Genomic DNA, 14557 nt, shown 5'->3' with positions numbered 1-14557 from the left:
CCTCCTATGCAGCACACACGCAGCTGGAACTTCTGGGGTTAATGATTTTTACACCAAGAGAAAAATCAAACTACCTAATACATCCTGCTGCAGTTTCATGATACTGAGTTCTACAAGATGCATGTTAGAACACCTTGATGCTCTCACCAAGCAGGAACCTACAGTCCCAATGAGCATTCTTGCTCTCCCTTCTCTTGTTATAATATAACACTATGAAAACGTGCTAGCTCTGTGCAAACACATGGATCCGTGTTAGGAAAGCTTTTTACAAGGCTACGAATCACACTGTTTAGACAAAAATAAATGAATAAAAAGCTATTTTTTGAAAAAATAAAAAAATAAAAATCGGTCCTATCTGCCAAGAGTGAATATTTTAACATCTGCAGTTCGTACAGAATAAGATGGCAATCACTTGAAACACTGCTGCTGATTTGCAGTAAATACTGAGGGTAAAGAAGCCAAAGAAGAATGCAGACAAAACGTAACAGTAATTTACAAGAGAAAACAGGGTGACAGCAGCAGGTCAGCTCAATATCAGCCTTGCAGAAAATCACAGAATACAATCAACAAAGAACTAAAGGGCGGTAATGCTAAACTTAGGCTTACAGAAAATAGGTCTCACTAAATAAATTTGGTGTGACTTTCTGACAAGAATATAGGTTGGACTGGATAAAAATACCCTGTAGTTTCTGACCTACTATACTTAGATCTCTGTAAGATTTAATGCCACACAACAGTCTGATTTAGAAGTTATTCAACACGAAGAAAACCTGGAATCTAAAACCACCTCATGAATTATTAGGGCGGCTTAGGAAAAATATTTTAAATCCACCTCATCAATAGTTAAAGACGTTTTCTTAGCTCTAAAAATCATAGCTCATTATACCCTTGAATACTATGAAAAGCTTCTTCACCTTTAATTCTTTCTGCAGTTGGAAAGTATGTATATATATATATATATATATATATATATATATATACACATAGTTAAAGGGGAGGATGTATAAAGTCAACTTAAAGTCTGTGAAATTATTTCAGAGCTTCTTTTCAAGAGAGAAAACCTCAACACTGACAGATTTCTTCAATTAAGAAAATAATAAAGTGTACTTCAAAGCCATTTTTAGGAACAAAAAGAGGATAATGATGAAAATCTGAGCCACTTCCACATGTGTAACAACCCAATGCTAAATGTACCCAGCTTACACTGTATCCAGGGACACCTGGAAACATTACAGAGGATCATTTCACTGGTTAGACAAGGACAGGTGTGTAACAAATTATTATTAACATGTGGCACACGTAAAGGAATCCAAGGAAAGAGGAAAATCTACATCATGTTTAGCTTGGTTGAAAGCTTGCACAGGTACTTATTCCAAATTACCTGGCATGGAGGAATATGCTTTGCCTTGCGCAAGACATTTTTTCCTACCACATGGATCTGCAATACTGATTTCTTAAGGAAGGTTCAATGCTATGCAGTATTTCTGCCTGTTAATTGAAGGATTTATATAAAAGACTGTAGCTGATGGAATCTGCACAGAATGCAAGAGCTGGTGAAGGATAAATAAGAGCGAGTCAAGCCCGTTCCAGAGACCTACATCAAACACTGAATTAATGCAGAAAACATCCTTGGCTACAGCCTAGCGCAACATGCACCCCATACATGTATTACAAAGGTTGTTTTATACTTACAAGATGAGGAACTCTGCTTGGAAGTGGAGCGAACTGAAAGAAGACTCCAAAGACATAATGAAAACTCAATGAGTATAGAAATCCAGCAAGCTGGAACTGGCTTCTTAGGCAAAACACCTCGTGGCAAGACAGAAGAGCAAAGACAGCAGGATTTAACATCAATATGTAGCCTTAGTGAGATTCTTCATGATGTGTTTAGCAAGTTCCAGTTCCCATTTTGAAACAGGAAAGTTGATGAACACTGATGATACCTGAAAGCTCTGTCTTAGAATGAAAAAATAACAGCTAAATTCTTACCATAAGACCCAGGACAGAGCATTTATGAGAATGCTGTAATCAGTGACACCAATGAAGACAAGAAAGGCGTAAAAGTCATTAAAAATTATTAACTAATTATACGGACTGTTGTGTTCTAAATTAATTACTCCAGGAATTTGTCACTGTGGAGAGCTGAATAAGGCTATCTGACCAACACTGGAATGATAAACAATAAGTGGGAAAATATTAGATTAAATGGCAGAAAATGACACAGACGTATTCTTGCATTATTAAACAAATAACTGACAGTTCGCACCCTCAACACCCAACAGTTCTGATCAACTTCTCATCACAGTAGAAAAGGAAAGAGCTAAGAGAATGGCATGAATAGTATTAAGTGTTGATAAGACCAGGATGCTCCAAGATGCTGAAGATAGGAGATCTAAGTAGGGTAGGAAAGCGCCACTTTTCACATCAAATTATATCACTCACAAATCACGCAGAGATACATAAAAATATCAAGAAAGCAGCATATTTACCCAGTTTTTCTACACTGGAAATACCTTCAATCCAGATGGAGCTTTAATGACCACTCTCTGTAGCCCTTCCCAATAGTGCCTCGCAAAGAACCTACCAGGTGCCACTTCACAAGTCAAAGTGCTGGCTTGCAACAATCTAGTAATATGTAAACCCCTGTTATACATCTCTATCCAGAACAAAAGAACCCGTCGTCACTCAGGGCTCTAAAACCAGGAAGATGGAGATGACACTACATGCTGACACGGTTCTTTCTTCCTTACACCCATTTTCTCTTAATACACAGCAACAAGCAGAATGAGTCTGCATGTACTTAGTGTCCAACCAAGAGGAGAAGGTAATGCCAAGATGTCAGGGCCTGGACATGCATCTCACATATCATTATTGTACCAATGTATCTTAAAGTAACATTATCAACTTTAGCATGGCACAGGTGTCAACATTTTGGTCCAAAAGGCGAAAACCCAACACTTGATCTCATCCAACAGCTTAATACCTCTTTTCTCCCGGCACACCCCAGCACCGGTTCACTTTTCCATATAGGAACAACCCGCTCTGGTTACCACCCACAGCACAGCACCCCAGGAAACACCTCAGGAACAACATTCCACATCCTTCCCTTGCCCCAATGCTCAGCCTCTTGTGTCAAGCCACACACCAGGGACTCATCCCAAGCGTGACCCGAGGCGCTCAGCCCATCTCCCCTCAGCCCACAGCGCCGGCCCCACGCCTCGATGCCAGGCGTCGAAGGGCGAGGGCCATGTGCCGAGGGCATGGCGGGGCGGCCCAGGAGGGGGGCGGCGGGGTCGTGGGCGCGGTGGTTGGGAGGTGGAGCCTGGCTGCGGGCGCGGGGACCTCCGCTTCCCTCCCCCGTCGGCCTCTCACCTGGCGGGGCCGCCCCTCGCCAGGGGGCCGGTTCCGCGCGGGGTGCGGGCCTCCCGGCCGGCCCTCCCCGCCGATGGGCCGCGCGTTCGCCGCCAGCCGGCTCAGGCCCCAGCCGCCGCCGCCGCCTCCCCCTCCATGGCCGCCGCTCTCTCCGGCTGCATTGTGGGAAGCTGACCTCACTCGCTGCTGCCGCCGCCCCGCCGGCTCCGCCGCTCGCCGCCATGGGGGCCGTGACCGACGGTGAGACCTCCTCCCTCCTGCCCTCCCTCTCGCTGTCCCCGCTCCGGGTTTCTCACCCCGGGGAAGCCACGCACCCCTGCGCGGCGGCCTCACCCCGCATGGAGCGCTTCCAGGCCGCTCCGCTGCGCTCAGTGCCGGGGCCTGGGGCTCCATCGGGCCTCTCGGGCCCAGCCTCCCTGCCGATCCCAGGCCCCGCGTATTGAACGCGTTTTATTTCACCCACATTCTGCTGGGTGAGCTCCTGCCGTGCCACACGCTTCCAGCACGGAGCGCTAAACACGAGTTGTTTTTTTTCCCACAGATGAAGTTATCCGCAAACGGCTTCTCATTGATGGAGACGGAGCTGGGGACGACAGGCGGATCAATCTGCTGGTGAAGAGTTTCATCAAGTGGTGTAACTCTGGATCTCAGGAGGAAGGGTATTTGTTGGCTGTTTTTAAGTCTTGAAACCTCATTGCTTTGCAGTTGAGCATAAAACTGAGCATCTGTTTAGACAAAGAAAGTAAACTGTGTTAAAATGCATCCATTTGGGCTGGATGTGGCTCTGGGCTCCGGTGGTTGGCAACCTTGCACACAGGAGGGGGTTGAAACTAGATGATCATTACAGTCCTATTCATAGCCATTCTATGATCTCTGCTATGTTCAGCCCTGTGTGGTTCTCTGGACAAAGCCCAGGAGCTGTGGCAAGAAACATGCACTGGAGATGGGTCAAAAATTACAGAGCAAACCATCCTGAAATCTAACAGCGAAGGCTCTGGAGGTTGGCACGTTGCTTCACGATTCAGCAGTCCCATTATTACAGCAGGATCACGACTTGAGTGTTCCATTTGGTGGCTCTGCATTTGTTCTGTTAGGTGGGGGCTGTGCTGCTTCTGCTGTACTGCCCTGAAAAGAAAGAAGAAAACAAACAGGCCAAAGAACTAAAGGTTAAGCAACATGTTGTTCTGCAGTAGGGTCTGTGCCGATGCTGGAGTGCAGGAGGGCACTCTGTGATGATGCTGTGCACAGAGAAGCACTGGAGTGTTAAAATATTAATCGTGGTGGGCACAGAGCTGGCTCTAGTTGGGAAGAGTATCATCCCTGGAGCAATCTGCCCATGCTGTAATGCTGCTTTATACCTTTATGATGATAAAATTAATCGGTGCAGCATTCATTTTTAACTGTACTTTTTGCAGTTGTGCACTGAATCTTTGAAGTCCTTTATTGCTTTAGTAATTGCTGTTTTAACTGTTCCGTACATTACCTGAGGCTTCATTTTCCTCGTGATATAAAAACAGGCAGGTATTTTCATGCTGCTGAGGAATAAATGTCTTGTTTGCTTTCAGTTACAGTCAGTACCAACGAATGCTGAGTACTTTATCGCAGTGTGAATTTTCAATGGGAAAAACTCTTCTGGTGTATGACATGAACCTGAGAGAGATGGAAAATTATGAAAAGATCTACAAGGATATAGGTAAAAAATGAGAAAAAAAATATTCTATGCTTATTTGAATTTCTCTTTCATAAAGAAACTCAAGTCAGTTCTGATAAACAAAATGTAAACATGAGATGGGTGACAGAAAAACTATTTTAATACCACTCATACTTGCCCTCGTGTTTTGTCAGTGTGTAAAATGTGTATAAGTAAAATATGTTTTTAGTCTGTCAAGGCATAGATGGTTTTGAAGCCCGTGGAGATAGCAGGCAGTATAAAATACAAAGTGCTGTTTGTGATGATTTAGCTGAATGGATTGATGGCGTTTGTTGTTTGATTTGTGTCTTTCTGTTAAAGAAAATAGTATAGCTGCAGCACACGAGAAGATTTCTGAATGCAAGAAACAAATCCTGCAAGCAAAAAGAATTAGAAAGAATCGCCAGGGTAAGCAGCATTATCTACACTGGGTGGTTTTATTAATGTGTTATCTTTTAAAATACATTGTACTGGAAAACAGATGACATATTTCTTGAAAACTCAGAAGAAAATGCTCTCCATCGATGCTACATAGAGCATTATCTGGTAGGTTCCACACAGACTGCTGAAAGTTTGGTTGTTGAGGTTAAGGCAGTAAATCTTAGTGATGTAACATGAGGAGAACTTAGAGAGTAGCTCAGAGGTGTTCTCAAGCCAAAGAAACCCTCCCAAGCATCCTTTGACAATTCAGTTGGCTTAAGAACTAAAGCACATTAGTAGCAGCAAGACAAAAGAGTTAAATAAGCTTACAACCAACACTGAAAGTTATATAAGTATATTCCTTCAGCTCTTTAGAAGGAAAAGTAGTACCTAATACAAGAACAGTTGTACCAGTTGCATACTCATTTTACATGGCCTTGCAAAATACCTCTAAACCAGGTATTACAGACATCTGTTCCTTATCCTTAAAAGACATACTGATATTTTTAGTTGAAATTTAAAACATTGCCCTGTAAGTCTTATCAAAATTTAGCAATTGGGAAGGTAAAATTTTGCTTCCTAAAAAGTGAAATGTAAAAATAGTTGAAAAGAAAGAAAGAAAGACCAGCTGTAACAGGTGAAAGGTTTTAAAACCTTTAAAAACACATGCACATATGATTTGTGGATAATGTTAGACTCTATTATTAGAGACTGAAAAAAGCCTTAAGCAGTAGGAAAGTAGAGTACTTAAATCTTCACAAGCACGGATCTGAAGTGTTTGCTTTTGAAGATGTTCTGCCCACGTTTTCCATCTGAATGTGGTGGTTAGTGTACATAGAATAGTACCTTCAAGAACTGTCCACCTTAACTGTCTATATAACCATCATGTTGTTCTTTGTGTACAAAACAAAGTGGAAGAAAGCTGTTTCTCTTGCAGCATTTTATTTTTCTCTAAAAATCTGAAATGTCTGTGTAGTATCCTATCCACAGATTTTTCTATATATACATTATATATATATATTAGATTATATATAAAAGCAACACTAGTCATCTACTTGGATATGTTCTATTATATTATTATACATTTTTGCTTGACTGTTCCTTTGTTATATGCAAGATATTATGTAGAGATTGGAAAACATTAAAACACTTTTTTAAGAAGTAGAAAGAGCTGATGGGAGATTTTGTATTCTTATATCGCTACCTTCAGAACTTATACTAGTAATACTTAAATTTCTTTCAGAATACGATGCATTGGCCAAAGTCATACAGCACCATCCAGACAGACACGAAACACTGAAGTAAGTATAAGACTGCATTAGATTATGATAAACCAGCAAATTAAAAGTCAGCAGATTTGACATTTTCTTGGTTTCACTATTTGACCTTTTCCTCCCTGTTTCATAGTTTCTTTTGATGCAAGAAAAACTTGTGTTTCATTTTAGAATTGTGCCCTTATCAGCTTTCTTCCTTTGATCTCTATCTGTATGGGTTCAGAAGCATTACTAATAATTTTGTATTTGAAGTTTTTCCATTGTTAAGGTGAATGGATGAACTCAGATGTAAATGCACGACAGTTTATCAGTGACAAGTTGATCAGGAAAGAGAGATAGCGCGGCAGTGCTGTCAAGTGCAGCAGCAAGTAATCATGCAGAATGTGTATCACACAGGCAAGTAAGATAGAATAAGAATTAGAGAAAGCAAGAGAAAGCTTGTGGAGTTGTTCCGTGTTTTCCTTCTAGTAGTTGTTCCTGCATGCCTGGTTATAAATTACTACCTTGTGTACCACAATATAACTTGCCCTGACACGTAGGTAAGACCTACCTGTTGTCCAACTCGTCCTGCATATAACCTCCTGTATTACATGTCACAGCTGGGTTTGGATCACTACCTGTGCTTTTGAGTCATTTTGAGCAATCACGAGGAGATCATCTTTTGAATACTATTAAGCCACAGAAACATTCCAGGATTCATAGCATCTACAAGTTTGTTCTTCTTTACCTGATTAAAGGCATGACATCGGATTACTTTCTCATTTAAATGTAGCTTGTTCCTATCCTGCTGTCAGCTTTCAATGAAATTGTAGAGGGAAGCTATTATTTCACGTCCCATGCTGTTTTATAGCAGAAGAAAGATTTTTGATCATGTTATTTACCCTAATATTAGCAATTTGTCTAGCTATAAACTTCTGACACTATTTCATTCTTTCTCATTTATTTTACTTGGATTTCATTACCTCAGTCTTGGTTATCACAGTTCATTCTCTTGTAGCTATTTCTTACTTCACTAATCAACACATGCCACTTATCAAGGGTTCATAAAAAAGGATTATTGAAAGTGAAGCTTCTCAGATATGTCAGTTGATTAAGAATGGAAACAACTAATGGATAGGGGTTTTTTTGTTGTTTTTTTTAAGGTGCCAGATTGTTAAGATTTGGGAGGGGAGGTTGCTTTAATTTTGCACAACACATCCAAATGTCAGTATCTTGAGCAGAGCTGTAAATGGCAATAAGCTCAGCTAATGAATTTAGCAGTTTGGCTTTTCTTAAACTGAATTTCTTATCTCCTTAGAGGAGTATATTGTTAGAAATACCCCTTTGCTCATGCACTGTAGGAGTGTCTACAACATACCCCCTTGTGTCCTTAAGTCCTTTATATCTGTAGTCCAAGACATGGACTTGAACTATGGCAGAGTCTCTTATTTTACTGATTTTACAAATCAGACATAGAGAAATCAGACATTGAAAACATTTTTATAGGTATTCCAGCTTTAACTGACTTCTCTACGTGAACACTAAAAAAAGGAAGCCTTGTAATTAAAACACTTTACATAGTTTCTATCTCTAGTTTGAGAGAAAAATATAGAAAATCACATACTGTGAATCAGGAGAAACCACCCCTTAAGTAAGTCAGGATGCAGGGAGACTCACTAACAACTCCTAATCACTAAAAACTCTAGAGAAAACTTCTTGTCAAGAGAAACGTCATGGCGAATTGCAAGAGTTACATTTATAGCTTTAGCGAGTCATACAGCACAATAGGACAAAGTTCAGAAAAAGACTTTTTTTTTATGCTTTTAAGGGACTATTTCTTGGAACAACGAGTCCTGCAGCACAAAGGAGGAGAAGTTGTTATTGACTTAGTCATGAGTAATGAATAGTAGCCAATTCAGGAAGTGACTGGAGCTGAGCCTCTAAATGGCAGTGCCAGTGTAATTAACTGCCTTATCAGAAGAGCTGTTACAGCACGAAGCAATGACACCAGTCTTAGAAAAGGAGACAGAAAAATGAGAAGATTAGGCAAAGATTTTCCAGAGCTGAAAGTAAAAGAAGTAAAACATCAGGTATAGCTTGGATGTTACTAGAAAATTGCTTGTCTTCTTGCTGCTTGCTTATAGCTGACAGCAATGCGTAAACAATGTTTGGTGAAACAGAAGCCTTTCAGAAACTGGAAGCCAGATACTAGAGAAATCATTGCACAAGCCTATAAGCTGTCAGCCTGTTTCCATAATAGGAAGGTTTACTATGCCACACCCAGCCATATTTAAGGCATTCCCCTCCAGATACCAGTGTACTACCTCAGGAATAGACAACACCCTCAGGTTGTATTAAACCAGGGCTTTTTCCCAGCCATCATGACTGGAAGCCCTTTTGTGATTCCCTGCCCAGACTAGTTGCAATAGCTCTCAGCACTTCAGAAAAAAACAACTTTGTTCCCTTGCTGACCTGTATGTAGCTTTGCCTGCTAATATCAGCCTCAATCCACCTGACCTGTAAAAAAAAGAGGTTGTTCTCATCACATGGATCATATATTACAAGAGACATTACAGGAAAATGAGAAGGGCCAAACTGGATGCTTGCTTCATCCTCATTTGTAAGCTAGTCTGCAACGTGGTACCTATTATTCTATGCTATTCTGTATCTCAGAAAGGATTGTAGTGGACCAGATGAGAATAGAAAACTATCAAATGCATGCAGAAGGGTCCTGAAGAGGGATTGACAGATTACATATGCAAAAAAGTTAGAAATAATGACCAAGATTACATGTGTTGCATACTTCCTTTATCTCTTAACCAATTAGAATAATAACCGGGATGGGAGAAGAAAATTAGAGAGTATTTATATGGATTGCAAGAATACAAATATTAAATCTTGCTTTCTAAGGAATAAGCTGAAGCATGTATCATTAGAAGCATGGATTACTCTGTGTAAACCTACTGTAAAGTTCATGATAGCCACTACTTTGTGTGGTCAGGCTACTGTCAGAGATAAAGTACTTGACTATGTGAATTATCTGACAATTGTTGTGTTTATTGCCTGTGTAGGTGAAGTAGCCCTGCAGGTATGTCGTTCCTTTTATTATGCTTTGTTTACCTTTGCAGTACTATTACCCTTATTACTTCATTTAAAGCTATTTTTCAGTACATTCAGAGAACATTAGAAATAAAATACTGTGACAATTCCTTTCCAGGCAGCTGGAAGCTCTGGGAAAAGAACTTCAACACCTTTCTCACATTAAAGAAAATGTTGAAGATAAGGTAGGTTTTTCATAGAGTTTACTACATAATTATTTCATAGGAACATAATTAAAAGAATCTGCTATGAGCTGTTTGGCTGTATATGCTCTGAATTTTCTGAATATACTCTTGAACATTCCAGTTGGAGCTGAGAAGAAAGCAGTTTCATGTTCTCCTGAGCACCATCCATGAGCTTCAGCAAACACTGGAAAGTAAGTGGTATTCTTATGCAATACATACGTGGGTTGGGTTTCAGCAGATCAGAGGATGAGATGGCTTCCAGCAGTGGGTTAGCTACGTGCAAATTTGAATACAGAAAAGCTAAATGACTTAAGACTGTGAGGTAGGGAGCCCGTAATAGAATGGGGACTAAAGCTGTCAAACACAAGAACTAAATTCAAGAACGCAGTCAAAACATTCTTTTATCATACCAACCATATTTAAAAATCAGTGTTTACTTTTCATGCTCTAATACAGATAATTTTATTTTAAATATTATTTACTGGATGCTTGCTATGTCTTTTGGAGACAGAATAATTGGTATAGTCTGGGAGCATGACCTGATTAACATACACATGTGGCTATAAGAGCAGACTTTCATTCTCTAAGGCCCTCTAGATCTTCTTAAGCAGAATGAACTGTTAATCCTAGATGCACTTTAGCAGAAGGTTATTGTTATTAAGCGTTAATAACAGTCGCTGAAGTATTAGTCTCTGAAATACATTTTTGTATGACCATAAGGTTCACCTTTCAGTTTCTGGAATTGTATGAAGGAAGTAAGAGTTTACTGGAAGGAACAACCTTAGCTGAAATAAACCATCAATAAACAAAGATGGGGCAATATAATTTGAAGCAGTCTGGCACTATAAGTTTGAATTGATCCTGTGAGATTTACCCTATATTTCCTGTAATAACTGTTGAAGAGTCAGCCTTAAACTTGTTTTTTTTGTATGAAGTGATACTCAACTACACATTTAAGGCAATCAACATACAATACTTCAGCTGGCACAGCTTTGCACTGTAGCTTGTAAATATAATCTAAGCACATTTAAATAACAGTAATATGTTATTTTAGATGACGAAAAACTTTCAGAAGCTGAAGAATCTCAAGAAACTCAAATGGAAGCAGAGACCAAACAGTAAATATTGTGAAGACTACTGATGATACACTTGAAGAATACACGTATGTCTTTAATTTGTGTTCAAGCCAATAGTAAAAATAGCAGGAACTGAAAACTTTCTGTTGGTTATGTGAATTTTAATACACAAGTACCTGTTTTGCTTTTGTTCCAGGCACAAACAGTTCCAGAACTGTACAGATGGATCCTTTGTGTTAATCCATAAACTTTGACAAGAAGTACATTTTGGCTTATAAAAGGTGAATCTTCTGTACAGTAACTGAACTAAGATGTTTGCAAATCACTGTCAATAAAGAGTGTTTACAAACAGTTTTCTATTATTTGGTAGCCGAATAGTAAAGCCTCTTCTTACTTGATATTACACTGGTGTCAATGTACCTTTGTACAAGTCCCACTTTCCATGCCTTAGTCCAGATAGGACCTGAAACAGACCCCAGGTCTTCAGTTTTCAAAGTAGACTAGAATGCACTAGTCCAATTCTGTAGAAGTATTTTCTATCAGCATTTCTCAAGGAGTGTAAACCAACAAAAACTCATACTATCCTATCTTTGTTTTACTTCTTAAGCTGATCCAAAACACTGCAGTGATCTGAGCCTCACAACACGCTGTTCTGTGCACCCATTTCAAAACTGCATTTTGAAGTGACGCGTTCAGACTGCAATTGAAGTACTTGTTCTTGTAGAACTAGGATTCTAGTCCTGATACAACTTATTTTGTTTCCTGCTTCTGGATTTTATTTGTCAACTGAGTATTAGGAAGTAGGTTGTGGAGCCCTTCCTTCCTCATAACAAATGTAAGCTGTAGGACAACAACTGTAATGCTAATGTTAAAGAATCCGAGATACTTTGGTTATTAATAGGGAGTGTAAAGTGCATCTACCTTGGGCTGTCCTGCAGTTTGATGGGAGGTGAGAAATACAAGTTTCAACCTTGCTGACAAGAGAATTGAATGTGCTCTAAGCTTTTGTAAGGCAGCAGGCAAGGATTATGGAGCAGTAGTGGGACATATCGGTACCTGTTAAAACAACCCTGCTGGTGGTTTAGGTAAAGGGAGACGTCAGACTACAACATAAGTAGGTTGTCCAGAGAAGTTGTGGATTCCCCGTCTCTGGAGATGTTTAAGGCCAGGTTGGATGGGCTCTGGGCAGAAGTCCCTTCCAATCTGAGCCATTCTGTGATATGCTGTTGGACTAAAATAACAGTACAGTACAGAATGGAGCCTCCTCCTCAAACAAGGTGGCAGCTAAGTGGTATTTCTGGGGTTGCAGCTTTGGGCTTCTGTAGTCTAAATGCCACATAATTCCCATTCTCAGTGGCAGTGAATTTGCGTGCACTGAGCTGAACAGGCATCTGAGCTTGTTTTGTTTGCATTCCAAGTTTGCTGAAGGCAAGCCAGCTGAATGAGAAGTCATACAACTTCAGTAGCACAGTGCAGCTGTAGACTAATAAGCTGTCAAAAGTCTTCCAGTTCACAGCTGGTCAACTCAGAACACAGGGGAAGCTCAGGTTTGCCTGTTAAAGCCTGCATAGACTTGCTCTTCTTGTGCACTTAAAATATTGCAGACTGAGGGTGAAGGGAGCAAACAAAAAGGATTTTAGATGAAAAATAACACTGTCAAGAAGTATCTACTGTTCTATGTTTCCCTTCCCCCTCCTAACAACAGTGAACAGTGAAGTATTTTGCAAAGCAACAATACTAAATTATTGCTACATCAGGGAGGAGTCACCGTCACAAATCTATGAATGATGAAGACCATAAATGACAAAGTAAGAGGGTGGTGTCACCATACTGCCTGTGAGAGCAGCCAGGACACGTATGACACCAATTCATTGCAAGTTTAGCTTCAGTGGGACTTCAGAAATCTTAGCTCCTGTTTTTTTGGTGCTTAAACCTCTCACTTCAAGCCACTGCTTGATCCCTTCCTAGAAAGTTCTCCTGTTACGACATTTTGTACCTGCATTGACTCCCAAAGTACACGTGGAGACAACCCTGGCATTTAAATAAGAAACCCTTCCTGCTTTTATGATTTACCTTCTTCCCGTAGCAGCTGAGAAATGGCTGCACCTCTAAATGCAACAGCTAAATTTCACTGCCACACGGATACAGAAAAATTACAGGCAGAAGGGGAGATGCTGAAGTGACAAGCTGACATGGAGCTCCTTTGTGAATGAGAAAAGGGAAAGAAAAAGGGAAAGAGGGACAAGGACCATCAGTTTTGCTCAAAGAACCCGCATGCTTTTTATTCTATAGAATATATACATCATAACAGTGCTGTGCTGGTGTGTGAACCATTGAACGCATCCATAGAACACACCCGGCCGGGGGCTGCGGGGCCCTGCGGCAGCGGCAGAGGGCAGCAGACGGCAGCGCTGGATGCGAACGGGAGCAGCGCGAGTGGTTCGACCCGAACCGCGGGCAAAGAGTGGGGATTGTTAATTAAATATATATATATATGGTGCTCATTGCCCCTTGCAGCTGATGGGTGTATATATATTTCCTTTAGGCTGCAAAGTCGCACTGGGTTTTCTATGCTTACCCAGCACGGGGGATTTTCAGAGTCTCTCACCTAAGCTACCCCAATTTCTAAAGCCTCTCTTAAAACACTCAGGTATATAAAACACTGCGAAGCGTCAGAAGGTCCTGCACCAAAGTCAGCACCCCTTGGCACAAAGTGAGCAGCCTGCAACCAAGGTTAGAAGGCATTACTTTTGGAGCAGCCTATATTTACATCAATTTACTACAGCAGATACAATAAGTGCAACAACTCTGTTTGATAGAGCGAATTCTTAGCTATAAAACCACCATTTTTCAACATAGTCACCACCATGCAGTGCAGCCCAGCCCTGTGGCTACACTGCTGTGTTCCTGCCTGAGCACACCCTGCCCCAGCAGCCTGAGGCCATGGCAAGAGCTGTTTGAGGATCATTTCACACTGCCACGCACAGGATTTGCAGTACCTTACTGAGAAACCCAACAAAGGTTGTTGAAAGTGTTATCTGTCCTGTGTGAGTACTCCAAAAAAAAGGCAACAGCTGACAAAAGCTTTGGTAAACAGGTTTGTTGGGTTTATGAGGTAGCAAGGAAGTGCTTTGCAGCCACCTTTCAGATAATGCATCATTTCACTCCTCATAGGAACCTCAGTGAAATTCCTCTTTGCGCTGAACTTTCTGCCCCAGTTTCCATGTACTTTAGCTCCTGTGCCAAGCGCAGTGTTTTCCCTCAAGCACTGTTCTGTAACTAACAGAGCTCCCAAACAGCGCTGAAGCTGGAGGATTTTGTAAGAGAGCAAAGCCCTCTTTGAACGGGCAGAGACTTTACTTGTATTTACACCGTGCTCAATTCTCTGCCTTCCTCCTCCTCACTGGCCAACCCAATGTCACTGAGCGCCCTGAGCAACAACAAAGGATCACAAGACACAGA

General features: G+C 40.9%; 2 protein-coding genes across 2 annotated transcripts in view; one reads left to right on the top strand and one right to left on the bottom strand.

The window, feature by feature from the left end:
- The window catches only part of ATXN7 (ataxin 7), a 78018-nt gene extending 74534 nt beyond the window's left edge, over nt 1-3484 (bottom strand). Inside the window, exon 1 of the mRNA XM_015875222.2 lies at nt 3373-3484. The gene's annotated coding sequence lies outside the window, so the exon portion shown is untranslated. The remainder of the gene's footprint in view (nt 1-3372) is intronic.
- An 18-nt stretch (nt 3485-3502) lies between these two features.
- Nucleotides 3503-11464, top strand: THOC7 (THO complex 7). The gene is made up of 9 exons (XM_015875228.1): nt 3503-3612; nt 3914-4031; nt 4938-5065; nt 5384-5470; nt 6726-6783; nt 9953-10019; nt 10141-10210; nt 11074-11181; nt 11292-11464. The coding sequence occupies exons 1-8, from the start codon at nt 3594-3596 to the stop codon at nt 11139-11141; spliced, it is 615 nt and encodes a 204-aa protein (XP_015730714.1). The 5' UTR covers nt 3503-3593; the 3' UTR covers nt 11142-11181; nt 11292-11464.
- The last annotated feature ends 3093 nt before the right edge of the window (nt 11465-14557 follow it).

Source organism: Coturnix japonica, chromosome 12 (assembly GCF_001577835.2).
Source record: "Coturnix japonica isolate 7356 chromosome 12, Coturnix japonica 2.1, whole genome shotgun sequence".
In the NCBI taxonomy this organism is placed as follows: domain Eukaryota; kingdom Metazoa; phylum Chordata; class Aves; order Galliformes; family Phasianidae; genus Coturnix; species Coturnix japonica.
This window is presented reverse-complemented; position numbering and strand designations above follow the sequence as displayed.

Coding starts and splice junctions, on each gene's coding strand:
- THOC7 (XM_015875228.1), top strand. Junction 4,032..4,937: donor TCTGGATCTCAGGAGGAAGG/GTATTTGTTGGC, acceptor GTTTGCTTTCAG/TTACAGTCAGTACCAACGAA. Junction 10,020..10,140: donor AAGAAAATGTTGAAGATAAG/GTAGGTTTTTCA, acceptor TGAACATTCCAG/TTGGAGCTGAGAAGAAAGCA.